This window comes from Drosophila guanche, unplaced genomic scaffold (assembly GCF_900245975.1).
Source record: "Drosophila guanche unplaced genomic scaffold, DGUA_6, whole genome shotgun sequence".
Taxonomy (NCBI): domain Eukaryota; kingdom Metazoa; phylum Arthropoda; class Insecta; order Diptera; family Drosophilidae; genus Drosophila; species Drosophila guanche.
The window spans coordinates 268,730-295,131 of record NW_022995755.1 but is presented as its reverse complement, the minus strand read 5'-3'; the positions used below and the strand labels follow the sequence as shown (position 1 = coordinate 295,131).

Below are 26,402 nucleotides of genomic sequence, written 5' to 3'. Positions count from 1 at the left end.
AAATTAACCAGAGGCTTCGCAACTTGTCCAGAAATAAAGTCCACACAATTATTAATTCAATTTTCCACGTAGCCAAAGCCTTTCGTAAGTATATTCCAGGCAAAAGGCATCCGCAACAACATTAAGATCTTAAGCCACTCTAAGCCACACCGAATGACTGACACAATTTGCCACACTTGTCAACTTAATGCCTCTCCAGCGATATTGACAGCACGCTGAATATCTTAAGCCAACGCATATCTCTCTTCCATATTCATATTTATGTTCGTTCTCGTGTGGATAAGGTGCGACTGAGAGACGGAGAATAGTTGTCTTCGCTTTCGTCAAACGCCTTTAGTTGAGTGACAGGTGCGCCTACAACTGCAGCCCGAAAAACCTACTCCCATTATCTCCCATTGAACCAAAAAAAGAAAACAAAACCCTCCATTCAATGTCGTTGCTAAGGCAATGTCGCTCCAGATACAGCCACAGGCACAGGCACAGGCACAGCACCAGCCCCAGCCCCAGCCATCCCCCCTTGTGAGTCAGCTGCGTGCCGCTTATCAGAAATCGGCCTACCATGACCACAAATATATACTTACATACTCGTACATATTCGCCGTATACTCGTGTATTTATAAGAACCTCCTCAATGGACACTTTGCAGGCATAAAACTTTAAATGAAATACGTAGTGTCAAAAGAACGAGCGGGGAAGAGCGGATGAAAATGGCGCTAATAATAATTTGGTTTATTGGCTTTAAAGCACAATGAAGACGGCCAGAATAAAGAGGCGGAAAGTGGAGGGGCGTGCCACGCCGACAACGAGGGTGGGTGCGAGGCGAGTCGAGTCAACCCCCGGCCAATCTGCACGGCAATTTCTATTATTTTTTTAAGCACTTTCTTGAGCTCAACGACGGGGGCAGACGCACCTTTATTTAAATTTCTTTCTTCTCTCATTTTTTTCTGTCCAGCTCAAGAAGAAGAACGGTGAGAGGGGGATGCAGGGGGCCAGGGGCCAGTCTACGCTTCGTTTTCCTCTTAATGGGCAATTTTCTTGGTAGTAAATGGGCACGTTTTATGAACGCTTTTGTGGGGTGTTTATGGCGGGCGGGTATGGATGCCGACTGGAGCCAACCCCCTGGTCGAGCATCGAGCGATGGGCGTGCGCCCAGTGCAGAGGCCCGAGTACGGAGTGCCGAGTGCAGTCCGCAGCAGGGTTGACAACCGCTCTGCTGTTTTAATGGAACATTAAATCTCCACTGACACTGCACCTGTCCAATTAAAATGTAACATAATCGCAACGAAATAAATTTCGAATGCAAGCCAAGAACAAGCAGCAAATCAATAATAAAATTAATAGAGTTTTTCTTGCCACTGCTGCTGCTGCTGCTGCTGCTGCCAACAAGAGCGGCAACAAAACAACAACAACTACAACATCAGCAGCAACAATGAGCCACCGAAAAAATTGTTCGCACATAAATCTTTGCACTAAAAAATTTTATTGTCGTTTTTATTGTAAAGAAATAAAATAAAAATCAAAATAAAAATAAAGACACAGAGAAAAGCAAAACAAAGGCAAAAGCAACAACAAAATGAGACAGAGCAGAGCCAAACAGTCTGCTGTCTCTCAGAGAGCACTCACACACCCACACCCACACACACACACACACATGCATGTGGCGATGCTGCTCGCTCTCACTTCTCACTCATTTCCCCTGACGACTGCTGCTTTATCGTATCGTAAGTTCGCCGCTTTCGACCAAATATCGTAAGAAGGCAGCGCCATTTGCTTTGGCGAGCACGCCGCGAGTGTGAGAGGGACAAAGCTAGTGAAGAGGTCCAAGGCGAATTGGCAGAGCGAATTGAAATGCCAGTCAATGAGAGGAAACTCCTCTTCTCTCCTCTCCCCGTGCCCGCTGCTGTTGCTTGCTTCGAGCCAAGTTAATGATTTTCGTTCAGACTGTCTTGACTAATTCGATTTTGGATGAGTTTCGTTTTTTTTTTTTCCTACAGTTTCTTATGCAATGTTAAATCAATAAACCCGCGGATTCGCCTCGCTTTAACCGGGGAACAAGCTTGAAAAATTCACTCGAATATAAATGATCTTCTTTAATATAAAATATTCACATTTAATTTAAGCTTTTTGGTTTTTTAGACAAGCAGAAACTGCCACAGCTGATTGGTAAACAGCAAGAAACCTACAGGAAATCCTTGGTGGTTTTTATGTTTTAATTTTTAAAGATTTCTTTGTTTATGGCGCTTTTAAATGTCACAGTTCTCAGTTTTGGGAAATGTGCTAAAACATTTATTGTTTGCCTGTTCCCCCAAAATGTATTTTAAATGATCTTTCTTTGGCATTTTGTTGTTTCTTTGTTGTCGTTCTTTTTTTTTTCAATTTGCTTTTTGGCCTTTTGTCGGTGAAACGATTTTCTGTTTCATTTCTATTCTTAGTGGCACTATTTTTGGTGGCGACCCCATTCGCCGCTGCCTCTAGCTAAGTGTATGCCGACTCTTGCCACCCCCCCTCTCACAGGCAACAACGCCATGCATTGGGTATCTCTTGGGTGAAGTGCCTGTGGGGCTGATAAATGGCGCTTAGGCATTGATTAGATGCCAGCCAGTCAGCCAGCCAGCCAGCCTGCGGCAAGAGCAACAGCCAAATGCATTTGCCTTATCACCAATGCACTCCACAGACACTGGCACACATTATAACCGACACCCATTACCCTGGCCCATGTGCCACTGCCCGTGCTCCCCCACCTCTCCTCCACCACTCGCACACACTCTCCCATGAAAAGAAAAACACAACAGTCGAAACGAAACGAAACGAAACGAATTTTCCATTTTCCATAGAGTTCTCCTCCTCCTCCTCCTCCTACTCTGCACCCCACAAAATGCCAGAGACTCTTCAATTCTGTTCCGTCTGCGTGTGTTTGTGGATGTCTGTCTGTCCATGTGTGTGTGTGTGTGTGTGTGTGTGCCCCTGTTGTATCTGTGTGTGTGCTTAGATAAAATTGTGTTTCGAAAGTGACAGTTGAAATGATTTATCACTTGCCAGCGACTGCAAGGCGCAAACGCCAACGCTGCCCTACCCCGCCCTGCCCCCGGTCCCAGAGCACCCCCCTTCTGCCCACTGGCTGGCTGTCGTCAAAGTTTTTAGCACAAGCTCGATGCTCCTCATCCCCTCCGCAACACTCTGGCACCCGCCTCCGCCGCCGCCTCCGCCTCCGCCACCGCCTTCCTTCCAAGGCATGTTTGGCATTTTTGTGTAGAAAAATTGAAAATTGCTTTTTTCGTCAGCAGCCGCCACAGCGCGTCCCCTTCCCACCCCATTCCCATTCCCATTCCCTGCTATCAGGGGCAACTTCATCTTTCCAATTTTCTACTATTTGGCTTTGTGCCCCTCCAGGTCCTCATCCTCTTCCGCTCTCTCGACCCTCACTATTGTGGTTCTTGTTGTTGTTATCTGTGAGTTTTTCATATGAAAGTTTAATTCCGGACTCTGCCAGCCACCCACTACCCACTACCCACTACCCGTCCCTCCATTCCCCCACACAGTCATTTTCCAGGCGAGCTAATTTAAAAATTTTTGTAATTTTTTCGCTTTGCTCTTTTGGAATTTTTGCAATGCGCGACAAAATGATTTATGTCGCTGCCTGGGCGAAATTAAAAATATTACAAAAAGCACCAGCAACAGCAATGCGAACACATTTAAATAACATACAAAAAATACATATAATATGTATGCAAAATGGAGATGGAGGTGCAGGGAGAGAGTGAGTGAGATACATTTGTATATTGTGTCACTTGAAGCTTTAAAATGAAATTGTTGCCGTGTGGAAATTTACGCTGGCTTTTCTCAGTTTTTATGCCCAGCAATTTCGAACACGAGCAGAGCAGAGCATGGAACAGCAACAGCAACAACAGCAACAACAGCAACAAGCGGCAGAAGCGACAAAAAGTTAAAATAAAATACATAAACCGCAACAATTTTTCAACATTTTGCACGTGTAAATTTTCCAATTGGCTGAACGCGTTCGCCAAATGAATGCAGGGAGGGAATGCGTGGTGGAGAGGGAACGAGTGCTGCAGAGTGGAGCTGGGGAGGGAGAGTGTAGAGCGAGTGAGTGGGCGGCTGGTTGGCTGCTGGGCGTGTCTGCTTTTATGAACCATCTGATGAATCCATTTAGTCAATTCTTGAGGCAGGTGCTCCGCTAGACAGAGTTCGTCGGGGGAGAGAGCGGGAAGCAGACACAGGGGAAACCCGCGAGAAGAATTATGGCGGAATATGAAATTTGCATTGACATGGCAACTTCTTAGGGTTGCTCCTGTGCTCCTCTAGAGTGAGTGACCTGTATGTGCCTCTCCCTCAGTTCTCTCTGCTGGGGTACTGGAAATTTGCATTGCCGTCGGCAGTTTTCAGCCCGCGTATCTTTGGCTCTGTTTCGACCAAGAGATATGTGCAGCCAGAGTTATCTTCATTTATATTGGAAGATTCAACTTGATTGGTTAATATTAACAGACTAACGCAGCTCATTTAGTTTCTAGGATTTTACAGGGAAATGAAACTTCCCAGAACTAGCAATTTAAGAATAAAATTCAACAAAAATCCAATTTTTGTGAATGAATTTTTTTGGGGGCTTTCCTTTGCACCTGATAAGATTAGCGTGGATTAGATTAATTTTTAAGTCAAGTGGTTTTTTGCTCTTGGGTATTTCCCAAATGCTATTGGCATTTCATCTGTGCAATCTCCTCCATTTTTACTCATTTTTGTGAGTTTTTTGTGTGCCTTTTTGTGTAATTATTCAAATTTCCAAAACGAATTTTGTGATGCAGTTTTGCGCCGGAAGGTTGACTTGCTTTACGAGCAGAAAAGAAACAAAAACCAGAATAGTTATCTGTGTATTTGTTGTTGTTGTTGTTGGCCGGCATTTTCCGTCGCCATTTTCACAGCGTTTTTAAATGTTTTATTTTTGTTTTGTTTCTTGTTGTGGCTCGGGTTCTGTTTCAATTTAAATGAAAAAGCTTTTCGCGCATAGTTATAAAAATAATGGCTGGAACTCAACGAAAGAGACAGGCATACAGAGAGCTAGAGGGAGATAGGCGTATACTCGCAGTTCTAATGCATTAAACTCGGATAAATGGATTAAAAAAAGGTTTTAGCTCGCTTTCGGCTTTAAAGGCAATTTCGGTTTCTGTTCGTTTTTCCCATGCACAAATTCAATAAAACTAAAGGGCCACACCTCGACACAGAACCACAGAGAACAGAGAACACTCGGCCCTGAACATGACTTGTAACTTAAGCTATGCAATTTTTGTGTCCCCCCCCTCGCACTCCGCATTCCGCACTCGCTCTGTGTGTGTGTGTGTGTGTCATCAGTTTTGGCGACATCCTCGAGCCACATATCGCTTTACACTTGAAACGAATTTGAAAGTCTGGATCGAGCAGCTCGTAACTCTTGTCTCGCACTGCCCCGACCCCCTCTGAGCCCCCACACATGTAGCTGCCCCTCTTCTCATCACCCCTCCGCCCGCGCGCAAGCTTCATTGGCGTTCTTTATCTGGGCGAGCTGGGCCGCGACTAATATAAACGTACAATGGACCAACTTAAGCTGAAATGACAGTTGCGACATGTTTGCGTAGGCGTGTGCGATCTCTCCCAGACCTGGGGACAGACGCACTGAAGGAATGAACGACCCAAGGAGGCAACCAGTCAGCCCAGCCGACACCAGCAAATGTTTTGGTATTAATTTTTCTTGCTGTTGCCTTTTGGCATCTGGTGGTCTCCCCAGTCTCCCCAGTCTCCTCTCCACTCCTCTCTCCTGCTGGCTGACAATAAACTTTATCGCATTCATGTGAATGCACTTTATGACACCTAACCAGTCGCAGAAAGAGACAGAACGAGCGAGGGAGAGGGAGAGGGAGAGAGAGAAACTCGTTTACCTGCCCGTAATTTCTGTGGCCGTTTAAAGACCCAACAAAGAATCTGCTGGAATTCGAGGCAATTTTTGCACGACTGATTTGAATTGAAAGACTTTGATGAGTTCTCTATGTGTAACGCTCCCCTCCCAGTACAAGTGTACATTCATACATATATATTTATGTACATATATGTAACTGTAAGTATGTATAAGAAAGGTTATTTTGTGGTCGTCTGGCTGGCTCGTGACTCGTGCAATTTCAGTCGTCCGTTTGACGGTCACGTGACCCTAATAAATCACAGAATTAATGTTACGTAAAATGGAGTTCGCTTTCAGCTTTCGACTGTGGACTTTTCCTTGCCCCGGCTCGGACTCGGACTCGGACTGCAATGTCCTGGCAGCAACCACCGTGGAGTGGTTAAACTATGCCAGCCGGAAATTGAAAAACGTTTGCGGCATTTCTGATAAGCCAGAGGACGAATGTTGCTCCAGCTTAAAGATGAACTGGTAGAGCGGCTGGTTAATAAAGCAAATTTTAAATTGTTAACCAACTCAGATGAGTCCCTCACACATACACACAACAAGAGACAAAGTCAGAGTGAGAGAGAGAGAGAGAGAGAGAGAGAGAGCTGGGAAGCGCCAACGGCAAGCGACAACATTACGGCCATTAAAAATACCCAAAACGACAACGACAATTTCCTCATTATCGTAAAATTTATTCAAGCAAAATAAATTCATTGGTCGTTAACCTTGACACTGGTTTTTCTTTTTATTTTGTATTCTCCCTCCCTCTCTCCCACTCACTCTCTCTCTGTCTCTCTGGGTGAGTGTTGCTCGAGTGTGTGTGTGCTGTATTTTGTGTGCGCATAAAATTCATGCCATGACGCGTGTTAAATAGTCGCTGTCATTTGTCGACAACTGGGGAAAACTTTCAGAGCTCAGAGCTGTAAAATGATTTTCGCAGACCAAACCAGACCAGACCAGGCCAGGCCAGGCCAGACATGCTGGCCCAGACTGAGAGGGTTGCGAGGGAGATAGGCTCAAGATCGCCTTGAGTAAGACTACATTAAATAAAGGCAGCAGACACACAAATTGAGATTACAGGCAGAAAAGCGGCAGAAAGAGAACCAAAACTAAGCATGACTCTCATTATTTTAGGCAGACCCCACTGAGCTCTCGCTGTATAGGCTGAGTAATCCGCACTACCAACAAAACAACACAGAAAAAAGCGAAAAGGAAATTGCGCCTGTAAGTGTGCTACAATAATCAATAAGTGTATGGGGAGCAGGCACGTTTGTGTTTGTGTGTGTGTTGTGTTGCCGCCTGACTGCGTTTTAGGCTGCCAGACACAAACACAAGGTGGGTGGGAGAGACTGTTGGGTGATTTGTCATGGGCCTGCCGCGAGTTTTTGGAGTTTCCATTGCACCCAACGATTTTTCCAGCTCAGAGACGGCATTTGGTTTGTTTTGTTTGCTATTGCTGTCTCCCCTGGGCTTTATTCGGGCTTAAAGTGTTAATGTATCTCATATTGGTGTGTGACAGTTTGGCATTGTTCTTCTTGTCTGCAAGGGACTCCCGCTTTGACTGTCTGTCTGGCAGGGAAATTTATGCACCGAGCCCCGAACTTGTTGAATTGCATTCCAGAGAGAGAGAGAGAGAGAGAGAGAGAGAGAGAGAGAGCGAGAGAGATGCTTGTCTCAAGATTTATGGGCCTATACCTGAGCAAACCAAATCCGCCCCACACACACCAAAAATTTAAAGCTGTCTTGGAGGATTTCTTGCAGTTAAAGCTATTGAATGAATTTCTGTGATTCGCCTTAAGCGTTCGACATTAGCCATAAAAGCAATTCATATGCAAAATAGAGACTCCAGGACTCAATATCCCATATATAAATTATGGACCCGAGGAGTCCTTAGAAGCGAAAGAAATAGGATTCCTCCCTGGGCCATGGGCAAAAGGGATAAATAAAATAAAAAAAGGCAAGAGGAAAACCATATAAAATGAAGGAAAGCTTTTTTTCATCCCAAAAGCTAGCAAAGCAAAGCAAGGCAAGGCAAGGCAAGTCCTTCTCTACTCTCGTGGAGTGTGCTCGCTCGAGTGTGAGTGTGCGGCAGCTGTCTGTGTGCGTATTGGCGAGGACTCTAGCTTCAGCCCCGACCAACTCCGACTCCGACGTCGTTTGCGGGCTCCTCTCCTCCATGCCACCGCCTCGTGCCCAGCTCAATGCTGTCGTCGTCGTCGTCATTTCGTTCTTTATATAAAACCGAGTCGAGCACAGCCAAGGAGAATGCTCTCTGACACACACACACACACACACACACACTTACACACACACAGGACAATATAATGTTGTTGCTTTTTTCTACATTCTTTTTTGTTCTTCTTCTCCGTGCTATTTTTCTACATTTCTTTTATTTCCAGTCAGCAGAAAAAATTCTTATACACAAGCTGCGTTTGTCAGAGTGTGTTCGTGTCTGTCTCTCTGTGTGTGTGTGTGAGGAAAAGCTCTCTTGCCATGTGTGTGTGTGTGTGTGTGTATGCGTGAGCTGGAGCAGTCAGCTCAGTTTTCTTTTGAATGATTCGATGATTTTAAGCGCCTGCGTTATATGAAAACCAATCGCATCAAAGCACCCCATTAAATTTCATCGTCAGGCATATATCCTTGCCACACTCGCACTCACACTTAGCAACACACTCTCTCACACACACACACACACACTCACATACATCCAGGGAGACGTGGGTCCTGGCAGCTGCTGCCACTGTGCTATGACTCCTGGGTGGCTCTTGGCCATGTCTGCATCTACGTCTGTCTAAGCCGCCCAAGGCAATGTTTGCTATATGCCAGGGAAATCCGTCAGAAAGCGCAGCCGCTGCAGCTGCTCCGCCAGCACCAGTACCAGCAAAAGCAAAAGCACCAGCACCTCCCTCCCCACCACACACTCCGTCATTCCTGCATAGTCCAGGGTGGTAGGGCAGCTTCTCTGTCCCATCATCATCATCATTATGTGCTGACGGCGTAAATGGCTCTATCAGCACATTGTGCAGCGCCTTTTGGTGGCACTGACATGTGGCAAGGCCCCGCTCAGCTCAGCTCGATACCAGCTTAAAGTTGCATAGTTTTGCCCAATTTAAAGTGCTCTTAATGGCTTTATGCTGTGTCGAGGAATGGAAAGAAATAAAGAAGAAACTAAAATGCCAAGTCATGGTGCTGGATGGGGCTGGGCTCGGGGCTAGTGGCTCGTGGCTCGCTGCTGGTGTTGGTGTTGGGATACTGTCGTTAGTTTTATATACTTTCTATATGCACATAGTCACAGTCTATCACAGGACAGAGACGCCATCTTCTGGCTCGGCTTTGCTTTTGCTTTATTTGCAGTGGGTTCTACTCCATCTGCCCCGCCGACGACCAAGGCCCCACCTCCAGCTCCGGCTTGGATTCTTGCTTTCTTTTATTCTGCCATTCCCGCACTCCTTCTATCCTCCCTCCCACCCGCTCACTCTCTCTCTCGCTTAAGCTTTTCCTTCTTTTTTTTGATGGCAAACATTTAATGGGTTTTTCAGAAAATTGCATTTTCTTCTTTGGCACTCTTTAGCCTTTTTGTTTAGCTGCTACTTTGCAGCAGCGGCAGAGGAGTCGACTCCGCTCAAGTCTCAGTTGGTCCTTCTGCTGTTGTTGTTGTTGTTGTTGCTGGCTGCTCATGACCATGGCTGCCATATTAGATTTTGAATGCATTTCCGCTTTTTGCCGCAGCGAGCAAAACTTTTGTTCGCCATGTTGGCTCTGCTCTTCTCTCATTCTTCTCTCTCTCTCTCTCTCTCTGTCTTACTTCCAGTGTGTGCAAGTGAGTGTGTGTGTGTGTGTGTGCTGGTTTGGGTATATTTTCCACTGACTGACAGCTGTGCAAATGGGCGGCAACAAGGACGAGGCGCGTTGCAAGTTTGTCTATCTTTTGCCGCTCCACTCCACTCCACTCTGCACCGAGTGGGAGTGTGTTTTGGTTGGTTTAGTTGGCTCTTGGTTGGCTGCCTGCCTAGCATCGGTCTTCCGAGCACCCGTCTTCCATCTCCCATCTCCCGGCTACCAGCTCGTGTTTCTGGCTGCATTAAAACTTTGTTTCATTTTCCCAATGTCTGTGTCTGTGTGTGGGTGCTCTTCCTTTTGCTTTTGTTTGATGAAAAAGTCCAAGTTGTTGCGCAAAAGTTTTTATGCAAGTTTTGCTATTTTGGCAAATGGATATCCTTCTGCCACTGCTCCGACTCCGCCTCCGCCTCCACCTCCGCCTCCACCTCCTACTCCTACTCATTCTCCTCCGATCAAGTTGTGGGTGTTGTTGCTGTGCTATCTATCCGACTTGTAGGAAAGTTGGTCATGTATACGGGGATACATAAGTATGTATATATCCGACGCTTGCTATTGGCATTTCTAGACTCCAGTCGACTGGGCCTTAATCAAACTTTGGCTCCACCGGCAATTGCACTCCGCTGGGAATCAGCTAAAGTTTGAGTTGGGGAAAGCATTTAACCCGATGAATTAATGTGAAATTCCTGTCTGTCACAAGAGGCATGCCTCTCCACACACCTTCCAGCTATGCCCCACACACACACGAAGAGAGAGCAACCAGAGCGACACAAAAAGTGCTGCATAGCTCAGGGCGCTGGCTGCATATATGCAAATGAAACAAACATTCCACACATTCCCCCAGGCAGTCAGGCAGTCAGGCAGAGGCCATAAAACGTCAAGCACCAGACACACAAACACACAGACACGGACAAAAAGCTGGTAACGTTTCCAACCCGTTTTTCGTTGACCAAATTAAAAAGCCATTTAGGAGTAGGCCCACCAGAAACAGACAGAAGACAAATTTCCATTCAAAGTTACCTCCGAGGTGGCAATTATACATCGCTGGCCGAATAATTTGACTGGAGAAAAGCGAGCACAACCGGTCCGTGGCTCGCTGGGTGCTAATCAAAGTGTTTCGTTTCGATACGGGGGGAATTTCATCGATTATGCGACAAGCGACAGCAGTTCGTCTCTTGAATTGATCCGAACTACGAGTTTGAGCAACTGTGAAGCAGATTTTAACGATTTTGAACGGCACTAAATCTTCAAGGACAGACGTACCAGCGCCAGCTACGGCAGCAGCTCCGGCAGCCCAAGCAACTTGCCAAGCAGCAGCTGAAGTGAGTTAATCATCCATGATTTAACGATTCGTAGACCATTTAATTGCCATTCAGAGCCAGGCATGACAGCCGATCGGTGATTAAAACTAAACAAGACAAAGCGAGAGAAACAGAAACAGAAACAGAAACAACAGACACATTTTTTGTTCACTTTTAACGACTTGACAAAGTCATTTAAGGAATTTCTTTGGACAATTTTTGACGCACCAACAAGTTTTCCCATCAATTGGAAGTGGAAGCGGCACGAAAAAGCACCTGTAAGTGGTGGGTGGGCGTCAGCTGAGGGTAGGCAGAGAGGGTGTGGCAGCAGCACGCGCCATTTCGTTGGAAATTGAAAACGTGTCCAACATCGAGACATCAATTTTTAAACAGAAGTAATCACTTTGTAAACGTTGCCGGGACCAACAGATACACTCGTACATGTATCCTTTGGGGGTTGACTTTGGCTAAGCCAGAGGCCAGGGACCAGGCACCAGAGTCCTTTTGGTCCTTTAGTCCTTGTGGCTGGGCACCCTGGCACCCAGCAACAGGGAGCACTGACAAGTATGCCTCAAATGTCTGGGCCGTACTGGCGCTCCGCTTGATTTCCAAATTTCTGCACGTAACCACGTAAAGTTGCAGAAATTTTTATACAATTTGTTGCATGCATAATTCACGAGGACCAAGGGCAGGACCAGGCATTTGCTGCTGGATTTATGTGGGTGTGTCTGGGCCAAGGAACTTTTCTGGCTCCGGAATTATGATGAGCCAAAAGCATCAAAGAGAGTTCAGTTCAGTGCTGGAAGGGCTTAGGTCGTAAGTTAGATGAGAACTCAATTCAATTTGATAGAAGCGAAGCAGTCATAAAGTATTTGCAAAAAAAAAAATGAATTGCTCAACATGAAAGTCATTTAAAAGATAGCAAATACAAATCCAAAACGAAACAGAAACTGAGACAGCACCAAACAACATTAAGACCCTGTTAATCTATTGAAATAAGCGCCACCATTTGTCTATCGAATAGATCTGTGGCTTTATGGAGAGCATACGTATACCCCGCCATTCCATTCGGATATCTCTCACTTTTAATTGCCATTCGCCGGCATTGGCTTTACAGTCACACACACTAAAAACTGTCCGAAAAAAGGCCGCTAAATAAGCAAAATTTATTAAATTCTCATTTATCAAACATCATAAATCAAAGTCTGTGTTGTATTTATTTCGAATGATCTATCAACAGTTTGCCATTTGGATGGATTCCGCAGTATCTGTATCTTTTATGACTAGCTAATTTGGTTTGTTTTTGTTTTTGTTTTTGATTTTGATTTGTCAGTTTATTGTTTCTGGCTGTCAATGATGATGATGATGCTGCGCTGATGCCCCTCTGCTCCTCTTCGTTCACAAGAATGGGGCTCAATGAACCATAAAAATCTAATGTTGCNGACGGGCGCGCCGTGCCGTGCACTTGACAAGTGAATGAAAGGCTGAATGATGTCAATCTATCATGCAGCCCTTCGGACCAGCACCTCCCTCCCCCCCCCCCCCCCCCCCCCCCCCCCCCCCAGGGACTCGTCAACTTTTACTTTCAGTGTGACCTTTGCTAACTGTCAAAATTCACTGTCGCCTGCAATGTGTCAAAAGTGTGGCAGTAGCTGTTGTTACATGATTTGCATTTGACAGCTCCTGTCCGGTGTCCGGTGTCCGCTGTCTGGCGTCCGCTCCCCACTGTCCGCTGTCCGCATCATTTTTCGCACTTTTGCAGCAGAGGCAGAGCCAGGGGGCAGCGACTGCGACGGCTACTGCGGCGGCATCGAGCACAAAACGCGGCTTTGAACTACTAAATCATTTTTGACAGTTGGCAGCGACGCCGGGGAAAGCCCCAAGCAGCGCAGTCGGCGTCTGTTGCCTGACTCTGAATGTGTATTCTGTGTGTGTGTGTGTGTGTGTGTCCGGGCACTCTTTAACCATGACCTTGAAATCCGTTACACACACATACACATACACACTGCCGCTGTTGCTGTTGCCTTTGTTTATGCAATAAATTAAAAGCAATAATTTTTCATCTTGAGGCAGCAGCAACGGCGGCAGAAGCAACAGTTGAAAGTTCGCCCGCTGCGGCGCAGCGCATTAATTTTGTGTAAACTTCAACAAACACACACACACAGCCATGCACACAGATACTCCAGAGAGAGAGAGAGAGAGAGAGAGAGAGGGCAGCAACAGTGATAAAGCACCGCAATGGCAATGGCAGCGACGTCGACATTGTTTTTAGCTCGCTGCGACTGCGCTGCTCTGCGTTGCCCCTGTCGCTGCTCCCTTAGCAATAAATACAACAGCAGCAGCAACAAAACAGCAACAAGAGGCAGCAGCAGCAGCAGCGGCAGAAACAATAATTCAACTTGTGGCAACTTTGGCACTGTGCTCCACATACCACACGGCCGGGCTGGGTCGGTTCGGGTCGGGACGGGACGGGACTGGCACAGTGCAGGTTCAATGGACGCTTTGCGCCTGCGCAGGTCCCAACAAATTGCAGCCACCAGCTGTCTCTGTCTCTGTCTCTCTCTTTCTCTCTTCCACTCTCTCTCTCTCTCTCTCTCTGTCTTACGCCATTAATTCTAGCGCTTGCCGGCTTGTTTGACAGTTCTGACAGACGATTATTTAAAGTTGTGCTTAAATGCTCGCCTCTCGCTCTCGCTCTCGCCCTTGCTCTTGCTCGGCTGTCTCCGTCCCTGTCTGGGGCCTGCGATTGGGCCTGGCCCTGACCCCCTGGCTGTCTGCGCCCCCCCGCAACCAGGGGAAAATAATACAAATTACACTTTTGGCATATTGTTCTGCGGGGCAGCGTCTCGTCGCCCAGCCTACGAGCGAACCACTTGTTTCAGTGGGTTAGTGGGTCTTCTCGCTAGTGGGTCTCCTCCTCCACTCACTGACTGGAGGAATGCGGAATCAGGGGAATAGCAATCGAATTGAAGGCGTTTGGGGCAATATTTTTCAGATATTACCGCGGAGGCTTAACGATTTAAATGCCCCGGCACACCATTCTTCAATTTAACGCATCATAAAGATGAGGGAAAACTGTGTCCTGGAGCGGGAACTTTTATGAGCCAAGAGGCGGCTGCTCGGCGGGACTTGGTGCTGGCACTGGGCATTCTTAGTCGGGACAAGAACCCCCCACACTGTGTAGCTCGATCATAAATCAAATTTCAATTCACGTGCCGTTCGCCCGGCCGTTCGCCTCATGTTCATTAATGAAAGCGAAATGCTCATACGCTTATATAATGCCACAAACGGCAGCGGCAGGCAGTCAGAGGCAGGCAGTGGGGGGCATGGCCATGACGCAAGCGTCCAACTATCAGCCCTCGGACATCATCAAAACTGCCACTGCGCACAGCGACCAGAACTGAGAAGCGCTGAACAGATTTTCACATCAAAAAAATTGGCACAAGTTCATCATCATTGTGATGGTTGGTCCCACTGAATGGGGATGGCTGCTGTCCGTCCTGGGGGGGCGTGGCCACATGCACGTTGAAAGCTCTGAGACCGCCGATGTTCAATTTATGAGCCGCAGACAGTCTGCCACTGTCGCTATCCCAGGTCCCAGGTCCCAGGTCCCAGTCCATGGTCCGGCCTTTGTTTCCCTTTTAATCGATTGTAGTTTTTAATTAAAATTTAACTTTATAATGATTTTTTATCAGCTGTCCCACCAAGTAGCAACGGCCGCCGTCGCAGCAGTCTGTTTAAGTCTAAATTAAAAAGAAATTTCTCATTTTGAATGGAGCAAACGGGAAGAACCTCGCACAGCAACACGGCAGAACAGGAAGCCGCAACCGTGCGCAAAGTGGGCGTGGATCGGGTCGGAACGTGATCGCGAACAGGATTAGTGACAGCCCCGATGGCTGTCCCCCCCAAAAAAACTGATCGATGCCAGCAGCTAAGTTGGGGCCCAGTGCTTTGATTGATGTGCGAACCGGAGTTCAGCACGTGTATCCTGTCTCCTTCGGTCAGATCTAATCTATCTTCTAAGTAATATAGTATCTACTCTACACGTTATGTGTTAAATGACTTAATGTGGAATGTGACTTACCATCATATGTTAGTTCTGAAGGATTGAGTGATGATAAGAACTTACCATCTGAAATGAAAAGAAAATACAGTAAAGAGTTAGCCAAATGCATTCATTTATTTCAATTAGGCTTCATAAAGGTTCATAGCGGAGCAGAAGGTGTGGTTGCATCATTGGTTGGCCGCATTCATTAATCTAATTACCAATAAATAATATTTACGGATTAAATGCAAATGTTTCTATAAGCCCAAAAGTGCACTCAAATGGGGATTTTTCTTTTAATTTGATACCCTAGCTATAAAGAGGGCATCTACTTACATGAGTGAGGAATGTTCTCTCGATTTACGTACACAAAAGAAGAGCCAAAATATGGAAAGCTTTTCTATGCTTATGTGCAAAGGCTTATGAACATCCCCCAATTTAAGTTTAATTAAAGGGTATGCCAGGCTTCGTGTTTTGTTGTTCTCACTCTTTATCCATAATTGCAGTATTAAAACGCTTAATTACAACCATTTTATTTTCGTTCGTGTTGTCTATAGTTTTTGTGTGGCTTTGTTGGGCTTTTGTCTGTCACCTTCCTGCAATATTTTGGTTTTCCGGCTCCTCCCTCCACTGACTCTTTATTCTAGCGCTTTTTGTTGGTTTAATTTTGTTTTGTTGCTTGATTAATTTTATTATTGTGCAGCATTTAATTTAATACGCATTGCGGCGCATAATGTACAATAATTATTTTAAATTCACTTTGACAAGCACGTGCACACACACACAAACACACACACACACACATACGCCTCCCCCCTCTCTCCTAACCGCTCCCATTTCCCTGTTAATGTTAATTTAATATTTTTACATTGTGCCCGTGTTTTAATTTTGCCTGCGGTTTGCCATGTTTGTTGCTGAAAATGTTGAACTTTTTCATTTTCATTTTTGTTTTTGTTATCATAAAACAAAAATGCAAATTAACGCAGAATCCTCTTTGGCCGCTTCATCTCTTTTTGTATTGTTAATTATTTATGGCTGTCAGGCTGTGTATTTTTTACGTTTTGTGCTTTATCTTTTTTTCTGCGAGAATTTTATTTGCACGCATTTTATTTCGATAAATTATTAAATTTGTTGTTGTTTTTATTCCCTGACATTTAATGGCATTTTAAGGCCATACACATTTGCAGCTATACTTAAGCCGAAAGTGCAAATAATATCGCATTAAATGTTTCATTTCGTACACATAATCAAAGAGGCAATCGAAAAATGGTTTATGAACCCGCTCTCGAGGAATATTCTTTGCCCACCTTGAAAGGAACATTATCCTCCTGAGAACAAGCATTTCGTTGATCATCTCTGATCTGCGCTGATTTCCGTTTGTTGTAAAATGCTGTAAGCTTAGTTTTATTTTATTTTTATTGTATTTTTATCGTACGAGTATTCCTCAACTTGATTTGTTGTAAATAAATCAACCATAATTAACCTTCTGCAGCGCGTAGAAATAATTTTACTGTCAATGTTGTCACCACTGACAGTCGAACATCTTAAATCATTTTGTGGCTTGGATGTTCTTTTTGTGTTTTCGTGCTGGTTGTTTTTGTTGCTGTTGAGCACAAAACGAAATTAAAAAGCGCAACAACGACGGACACTAAACACGGCTAAATGATCAACGCTCCCCGAAAATGCCAAATGCGCCAAATGAAATGCCAATTCGCACTCAATTGGAGGGCGGATCGGAGGCCCAGAGCGGTACAGGCAGGGCTCTCGGACTGGCGACAAAACACCTTTCGGGAACACAGAGAGGGTCTTTGGGACTGGGACTGGGACTGGCACTGGGACTGGCACTGCGACTCTGTGCTGGTCTCTCCCTGATGCGTAGACGTCAAAATGCCGTGGTGGCAATTAAATGCCTTCGACGCTCATTGCCGACGCCTCAGTCAGAGTCCCAGTCGGAGGCCCAGTCTTGAGCTGCTTTAGTGTCTTTGTCCTGAGGCTGCCCCACTCCTCCTGCACCTCCTGATACTCTTCCACCTTGATGTCGGGCCACAAATAACGCCCAAATATGGCGCAATTTCATTCGCAACGCAACGAATCGATTGCCGATGGATGAGACGATGCCACCGTTGCTGTAGCTGCTGCTGCTGCTGCTTCTGCCTCTGTCGATTCATTTCAATTCGTTGCGTTTCGATTTATTTATCACCTGTCGTTGAAAATTGAAATTGCATTCGCTTGGGCCATCACCCATTGCCCATCGCGCAGCGCCTTCGCCCCAACCCCGAGCACAATCCCATACCCAAAAGAGAACTCAGTGCCAGACCCAACAACGCGAGTCCGCTTTTTGCCTTAGTTTCGTTTCGTTTCGTTTCGTTTCATTTTCTTGAGGGCCAGGTAATCATTGTCAACAATTAATGAACAGCCATTGGTGGGCGTGGCAGTCATTTAATGAACAACCAGCAAGAGGCCAGCCGCATTTTGCTTTTTCTTTGGTTTTCGTTCTTTTTTTTTTGTTCTATTTTTATAAATTAGCAGAGAGGCCTTTTTCCTATTAGAATGGCCAAAAAACTCATCAGCATAATGTAAGATGTTGTGGCTCGGGGCGATAATGAGCTATAATGGAGTTGGCCAAACCGAGAGGAAAGAGGAAAGAGGAAATGGAGTGGAGTAGGGCGGAGTAGACGACTGGCGACTGGGAGAGTCAGGTTCTGAAACTGGTTCGAGTCTTAAGAGCTCTTAGTGCCCGCTGGCTTGGCCGGCTTCACTTTTTCCTTCCCTTTTTCCCCTTTTTTTTGCATATTTAAAAGCTTGATTCACTTCAGACCGAACATTGATCGACTAATCAGCAAAAGGCAAAGAAAGTGCAGACGGGGTTGACTTGAGCTGAGTCGAGCAGCAGCCTTATCAATGCACTTTGCCGTGCTACACGTAAACTTACTTTAAACGCGCCAAACTTTTCATTGCAGATAAGGAACCGAACCGAACCGAACCGAACCCAAGTGGACCGATCCCCCGGAACGTTCTCCTCTCCGCTGATAGCATTTTGCATTGATTTCAATCATTGTTTATGTACTCTGTGTCTGCCCCAAGGATGTGCCCTGCACTTGATTGGCGGGGAGTGGCAAAAGTCGGGGAATCATTAGACCAGGCCCCAAAGCTGAGCGATGTTCGTGCCGTGCCGTGCCATGCCGGCAGCGCGCGCTTCAACGGCCACAAGTTGCAGCAGCAGCAGCAGCGGACACAAGTTGGGCTCTGAGCTGGTCTGGGGCATGGGGTCTGGTCTTGTGGCATGCGGACTTTTGTAGCAGACAAAATTGTCGACAAATAGTTTACACAAGCATGAAATTTTGCTGGCCCGACGAGCAACAAAAGAATGTTGTTGCCGTACTTTGCCGCAGTTGTTGTTGTGGTTTAGTTTGTAACTGCAGGAATTTGCTTGCAACGTTTCAGTGAAGGCAGTGAAGTCAAGGCAGCATGCAATACAAACTATTGGCCAAATGTCAGCCAAAGAAAGCAGCGGGGAAGGCTGGGATGGGTGCAACATGATAGCCTCTCCCCCTGTCCCGCTGCACCTGCCACACAAAATGTTTAATTAAATTATGTGAGGAGCGTCGGGGGGTGGCTGCGAGAGTGCGATATGGAGCCTGAGGATTATGCATTGTTATGCGGTCATTAATTCATATCAAAGGGGTAATTGAAAACCGCATAAATTAAACAAAAAGCGCGAAAAAACTGTGCAATTATTTGCCTTTTTTTACTCCGCAGAGCATCATTTATTTCCCCCTTCGGCTTGGATTGCATTTGAGTGTGTTATCCGCCGGGGAATAAGCGCGCGCGGCTTTGACATTTGGCTGCATTATAGTTTAATCTTATTAAAATATTTATTTTATTAAAATATGCATGCAATTTGTTAATTTAACTGCTGCGTTTGCTGTTGTCCCCTCCCACACGCCATGCGCCATTTGGCCCCAGGCAGCTTGCTGCTCCAGAGCCACCCACAATTTTATTTATGCGGCATTCTCCCTCTTTTCGATACCCTGCGAGGGGTTCCGCTTTGAAGTTTATAAGAACAGAAACTAGCAGAAAATACACAGTCGAAATTTAGAATCATTTAGGTATGACATTCTTCCCTTTATCAAATGAATGTATCAATAAATTTACATTCTCCGCACAGGGTATGCCGAGCTTCGATGATTCTTTGCAGTTGGAGTTGCTTTGGTTTGGTTTTTTTTTTAGTTGGTCGTCACGGATTTCGTGTTTTTATTGTGGCAGCCACTGCGCTTAATTGCATTTTGTATATGAATTAATGAATTTTTTATCAGCAGCAGCAACACACCTACAACACACACACGGACAGGACAGATGTGCCATATAAGCCTCTCTATATGCGAGTTTTATTTATTTGATTTTTTTCCACCGTTTATTTGGTGTGTGTTTTTTCTTGTCATGGCGCCTGATAATGCAATGGAAACAACAAATACAGCCGCAGCCGCAGAGCTTCAATATTTTCGTATCTTTTTTCCAGCTGCGAATATTTAATTTCATTTGTGGTCCGACCAATAAGGCCACAAGAGATAGATAGGAGGTAAATCTCTCGGCACAGGCAAAAAATATGCCCCAAAGCGAAGGACTCTCCTAGGACTGTGCATTTACCATATCATTAACAACTCGGTTCGTATCGTGCAGTTAGGATCTTGTTATAGATCTAGATTCCACAGAAAAGGGTTCGCTATGGGCCGGAAAGTTTCTGTTTCATTAAAATGCAATTAATGGGCTTTCAGCACATTCTGATGACTTTGGGGACTCCGCCGGAGGCAAATTGTCCAACTAACTCGACCAACTGTGCTGCCCCGAAGGCAACAAATTAGGGTGCGCCTATAATTAATAACATTTTCAACAAACACACATAGAGTGGGAACCGTTTCATTAACTTCACATTACACATTACACATTACAAAGGAGAGCGAGTGAGAGCGGAGACTCCACTGCAATTGTTCCAAACTGGGACAGAGACACGTGTAAGTATGTGAGTATGGATGTTTCCCTTATGCACACAAGAAGTGCACAGGTATGATGGGTGAGTGTGCGTATGAGTCAATCCATTAACGTTTTGATAAAAGATCTTTATGACGACACTCCAAGCGACGCCGGCAATCATCATCATCAGCAAAAGCAACAGCAACAGCAACAGCAACAGACAGTCGGAGCCACAAAAATGGCTTTGGTACGTGTCAGCAAGAAACGAGAGTCCCACAAAACAGACACACACCATCGAGTGAAAAGTAATTGCGTTTAAATGCGTTTACATTAGGGCCCGAAAAAGCCGTACATATCATCCATACAAAACATGATGTGCAGCTCGAGTTTGGCCTAATTGCAGCCAGAGTTGCGTTGATGATGGCCAGCGGCGGGCAGCTCCATCAAGGACAATTATTACATTACACTTGTAATGCCGGCCTTTAATGGCATTATTAATGCAGCCACACTCGCCCGAGCCGGAGCGTGGATCGTAGAATTGCATTCCATAATCGGGGAAGCCCTGAAATAAATCTCCATCGGCGACTTTACGACAGCCAAAGGCCGCGCCAGTAAAAACACTCACCCACAACCTCAGCCTCAACCCGCTCACTTCTCGCCCAGATAACCCTCACACCACCTCTGAACGGTTTTCTTTTACGACTTTTTAATAGTTCTCACATAGATTTTATAGTTCTTTGCCCCATTCCACGTGGCTCTGTCTATCTCCCAGGCCGCTTTGATGGGGCAGTATTTGTTTTTCTTACTTTTGGCCAGAGCCAGAGCGCATAAAATTGATTTCCTTTCCCGGTTCCCAGTTCCCGGTTCCCAGTTCCCGGTGCCGGGCGTTTACTCTTTCGTCTGTCATAAAATTTATGTTTATGTCGTAAAATTTAGTTCGATTTTTTTCGCTGCCCCGTCCCCGTCTCCGCCTGTGTCTTTCTCACTCTCTCTGAGTCGAGCAATCAATGTGCGTGCATTTTGCTGGATTTTTAGTGGACCACACCAGGTGTTTACAAAGGGTTTTCCCGAAAACACAGGAGCATAGAGAGTGCGGCATATAAGCAACTTTTTTTTGGGCTCTAGAGAAGGAAAAAGGAAGCACCAGGGAAAAAAGAAAGAACAAAAATTGTCGCTTTCTTGATATAAACAAACGACAGACATTTATTTTTATTACACACCTTTTTCGGCCTTTTTTTGGCAGAGGGTGGGATGGCCCACAGAGGGTGGGAGGGATGACACTTTGGTAGTAGATTCTAGTTATTCTAATGCACATTTCATAGGCAATTCCAAATTAGGCAATGTTTGGCAATGTACTTGGGCCGTCACCCCCACAAACACCCCCAGACACCTCAGGCCTCAGGCCTCAACCCTCAGGATTCTCAGGACTCGACTTCGGTTTCGGTTCTCCTCAATGTGTGTGTACTTCAAGGTGTGGCTGTGTGTCTGCGGCTATGTCCGAGGGGTGGTTGGCCTCCTCATGCTTATAAAAAAGTAATTTTCTCATTTCTTGCCAACGTTCGAGGCTTTTTGTATATTAGAAGAAATGGCTTTATTTATTTCTTATTTCTCACAAGTGGAGAAAAACTTTGCCGCTTTCTCTTTGCTCTCTCGCTCTTTCTCTCTGCTCTCCACACTTTCCACTCTTCACCGTGCCCTGCTCTACTTTGCTCGGATGTTTTTTTTTTTCTGGTTGGGCGCCCGTTAAATTGGCAAGTTTGTTGTGCTAAGTTTTCGGGGTCTCGCTGCCTCGCAGAGCACATAAATTAGACGCACAAATTAGAAATTATGTGCGCATTTAAATGTGAAGAGGACTGGGACTCCAGTTACAGCTCCAGCTGCAGAATGGCTCTACCTTCTCCGCTCCCCGCTCCCCGTTCGCCCACTCGCCCATTCGCCGTTTCTCCAACTGTCTGCTCCATATGTTGGGCCAACTTCGAGCTAATGAAATGGCAGATGGAGGAGGCAGGAGACAGGCTGTAAGTGTATGTATGCCCTGCCTTTTAGTCAAACTCAATGAATATTTGAAGAGCCACCAAGCGAATGGCAAGGCAGATAAAATACGAAGAAGAAAAAGGCAGAGAAATAAGTAAGGAAAAGCAAAACCGAAATGGAAATGGAACTTTTGTGCCACGGCGCCATTTGGCGCTACAAAAGATATTTTTCCATTGAAAGCGTACGGCGGGTACGGGCAAAAATATGTTTAAATTTAGCACAAGACACATGTGTGTGTGTGTGTGTGCAGTGGGTGTGGGTGTGGGTGTGGGTGTGGGTGGTGCTGGGTCTGAGAGTGATGCTGCTGCAGGGGCGGTGGTTACAATTCCGCATTTCGCGTTCTTTGTGCTTGTCGTCATTATTTGCTCTTCTCTCTCTTTTTTCGGCCGGAGACAATTGTCAGGGCAGAGATTCACAAGAAGTTCAATGATCGATCCAAGGCTCTGCTGGGTCTTTGGCCTCTTCCGCGAACACTTCTGTGGCACTTTCCCCCCCAACTAGTACCCTTCCCCTCGCTAATGTCGTTTATCATTAGGCTAACCCACAATTTCCATTCTGTTGAACAGGAAAATGTGTGTATAAATATCCGTGTATTCCAGCACAATTTTCTACACAATTTTCTTCCTGTTGTCGCTAGATAATTTCTCTGTTGTGTTCCTTTTTGGACAACGAATTACAAAATGTCAAATTTTACCCAGCACACGCCCCGAACAAAACGCCCCCGACACGCTCCAACTCCAGGAGAGAGAGAGAGAGCAGGGAGGCGGCGGACTTGTAGGTGGCATAACGAAACCTGCCAGCCTGCCAGCCTGCCTGCCTCGTCAGGTGAGTCAACCACGCCCCCTCAAGCAGCGGGCCCATAATTTGTCATTGAATGTTTGCCTTGCGAGGGAGGAGGCCCACACGCCCTCTTGTGGTCAGTGGTAATGCTAATGTCTTAGGTGTTGCTGCTGCTGCTGCAAGAATGTTTGTCCAGGAACAAAATGCCAATGCAGGGGGGAGCGGAGAGTGGTTGTTGCTGTATCCTGGCTAACCAATTTGCTGCCTAATTTTCGTGGTTGAGCATTTAAAAAGCATTTAGCATACAGTGGCGTCGCTCAGAGCCTGTCCGCTTGCTGCTATCTGCTCCAGAGAGGTCGCCGGAGCTCACTACACATGCGGCCGTATAATTATAATCGCTGATAAATGTTTCATACTAATAAACACTTAAAGAGAACAAGAGGAGCATGGCATGGATGATGGGCTGTGGGGAAAGGGGATCCGGCATTGGGATCGGGATCGGGATCGGGACGTGTGACGCTAATGACACTTGGCTCCATCGCTGTCGCTGTCGCTGTCGTTGTCGTAGTAGTCGTTGTGCTGGGCAAAAATGAAATGATTTGTGTGAGAGATTGCATGCCTCGCAGTGATTTGTGATTTGTGTGTTGAGAAATGCAATTTTAAACGGAGGGGAACGACGGACCACGAACTTGCAACCGAACGGCAGCTTGATAAGCCGCCACTGTCATCAGCAGCATACAGCACTTGATAGCTCTATTAATGCCCCTTCCCCGCTCCCCACTCCACACTCCCCTCAGCGGATTATTACCGCTCTCAAGTGAATGCCGACCGCCATCTATCTCTATCTGTCTCTCCGAATTGCAGTTGGAAAGAAATCCAAAATGAATGCGAAAATAATGAATAATAAAAGTCAAGAATACATGATTTTTAATGTTTCGCAGCGACGATGGAGCATTGAGGTTAAAAAACAAATCAAAAATACTCATAAAATGCAAGAGAGAGAGAGAGAGACAGGGAGAGATATTTTCTTATCATCTTTGTTGCTGGAGTGATCGTCCAGCTGTGTCCAATTTATTCAACCGCCAGTGTTGTAGATCCATAACTATATTACGGCGATAAGTGCGGAGAGCTAGACAAATTCCAAGTCAAAGTCAGCGGCCCAGGCGGCCACCCATGAAACACGATTCCAACCCAAGCCCATCAGCGTCAGGATGAGCCGCCCTCAGCCCTCAGCGCTCACAGGGAGATATGGAAAGGAAGTCCGCAGTTTGTCAGGAGTCGCAACCCTCCTCCTCGGCGGTGTGTGGCAGCAACAATGAACCGTTTGTTGCCCGTTGTTGGTGTTGCTTGTTTGTCAACTTCCTCCATCCACTCTCTCAACCGAAGCTGTTCCTTCTGGTGTTGATGATTCTGTTGATGTGAAGGTTACCTTACCTTACCCCCCTGCCAAAAATGGAGAGCAACTGCTGCTGGCTGGCTGGCTGGCTGGCTGGCTGTAGTCGCAGAACCCAATCCCCGAGCTTGGGAAATTCGATGCGCATTCTATTCATTGGCGTGTCGGCCCAGAAATATGATAATGTGAACGAGCAAACGAGTGCCAGAGAGTCGAGCCAAAAAAAAAAAGCAACAGTCAGTTCGTAAATTTTCATTGTAAAATAAGAAGTGCTCCTGCTCCCTGCTCCCTGCTCCCTGCTCCTGTCGTGTTTTTTTTAGGGGATGAAGATGTATTGCCTTTTGTGCCATTTGACGTAATGTTACATAAGCTCTGGTGCCTGCCTCTGCGCGGCCCTTCCCTGATTCCCGTTCCCATTTGCCCGCTCCTCATTATGAAACATCGTATTTCTGTTTCAATTTTTATGATTGTGAAACTTGGTGTGGTCCCAGAACCCGGAACCCAAGCCCGAACCAAGTCCCGGGTGTTAGTTGGGCCCAATCGTACACACATACACATCATACGTGCAGCAGCTGGTGTTCTTTATGCGGGGATTTCGGGGTTCAGATATGGGCAATTTCTGCCAGCCGTGCAGACGGGACTTCTATTCAAAAGTTTTTTTGTTTTTGGTTTGCTCTTTCCTTTTTCATATTTTTGTTAATGCGTAAAATTTTAATTTCATTTTTTGTGATCATCGTTTGGGAAATTGTGTCATCGTTACGACAAAAGAGTTAAAAAGTTGTGGGAACAGCGATCCATATCATGGCAGATGCTGTCAAGGTGTGAATGAGGAGGGCTACACGAGAGGTCAAATGGGGGAGATGGAGATAGCTGAGCCTGCCTTCAATTGCAGAGTGATCGGTTCCGGTCTGTCTTTCCTTCTTGCAATTTGCATGCGGAATCTACTCAGAATTTGCACTTCCTTTCACAGAGCCCATCCGTAGAACCAACCAAATACAATACAATTAAAAGCGAGCTCAAATAATGGGAGTGAGGAAAATGCTTTCACATGGCCGCAGCAGAAGAAAAACTCCCAAGGCAAAGCAAATCCCTGAGAAAAACTGTCAAACGGGCGACGGCGGGCCCTGGGCAACAAATGGAAATTGTCTAATTGTGCGTGGCAAGATAACAAACAGAGTTAGAGCTTCCTGTTATTGTTGTCGCTGCTGGTTGTTGTGGTAGCTGTAACACATTTCATCAATGTAAATAACAAGAGCAACAACGGACGATAATCGCCTTAGCTCTGGAAAAAGTGCACTCCAAATAAGGCTAGATGCAGCATCAAAGGAGGAGGAGGAGGATTTAAATGCCGCAATGACAAAAACAAGCTGCCACACGGACACGCAGCAGACAGACAGGCATCCACAGCCACATCCCTCGTCGGGCAGAGGGCAACGGGCAACGGGCAACCCTCCCGGCACGGCTTTAAAACTGTAACAATTGGCAATTGTGTGGGTCTTGCGGCTTGACGAACTCCGAGAGGAGAGCCGTCGAGCAGTAAAGGATAACACGCACTTCTGGGCCGCAGCCCGTGTGCCCCCACCCTCTCGTTCACTCTCACTGTATTGCCACCCGGCAACCCGCTGCCATGAAAGTTAATTTACGTCACGCAGCATTTTCAATCAATGTCAGGCGGAGCGAGCGAAGGGTAGCAACCAAGGGGTTGCTGCGGCCGCCTGCTGTTCTTGTTTATTTTCATTTTCGATTCTATTTTTTCATCAAATTGATCTCGTTTTGATTTGCATTTAAGCGCTGCGACACTTGACAAGTCGCCGTGCAAATAAACACATTGAACCGTGTTGAGTGTAGGAAATATGTACAATGTAAATACATAATGCTCGACACCCCAGCCCGTCTTAGGGGTCTTTCGGTCTTTCGGTATTTCGGTATTTAGCAGGGCATTACCGTCAAGTGTGACGGGCCGAGCGACCCTGGCAGCCATTAGCTCATCATCATCGTCAGGTCGGTCGAGACAAGTCGAAAATATACATTTTTTAATTGAAACTCTCTGATGGAGGAACCTGCGGAGTTGTGTGTGGTTGCCGTTGATGAGGGTGCCATATAATTATCCCGACT

At 46.1% G+C, this 26,402-nt stretch overlaps 1 protein-coding gene across 3 annotated transcripts in view; it reads right to left on the bottom strand.

Annotated features, from left to right (window-relative positions):
- Nucleotides 1-26,402, bottom strand: part of LOC117589829 (homeobox protein homothorax) — a 108,322-nt gene that overhangs the window by 25,100 nt on the left and 56,820 nt on the right. For 2 of the 3 annotated variants that reach the window (XM_034282061.1, XM_034282060.1), the window contains exon 8: nucleotides 15,149-15,196. In XM_034282061.1, the coding sequence (XP_034137952.1) occupies nucleotides 15,149-15,196 (48 nt within the window). The remainder of the gene's footprint in view (nucleotides 1-15,148; nucleotides 15,197-26,402) is intronic. The other variant, XM_034282062.1, reaches the window with a different exon arrangement.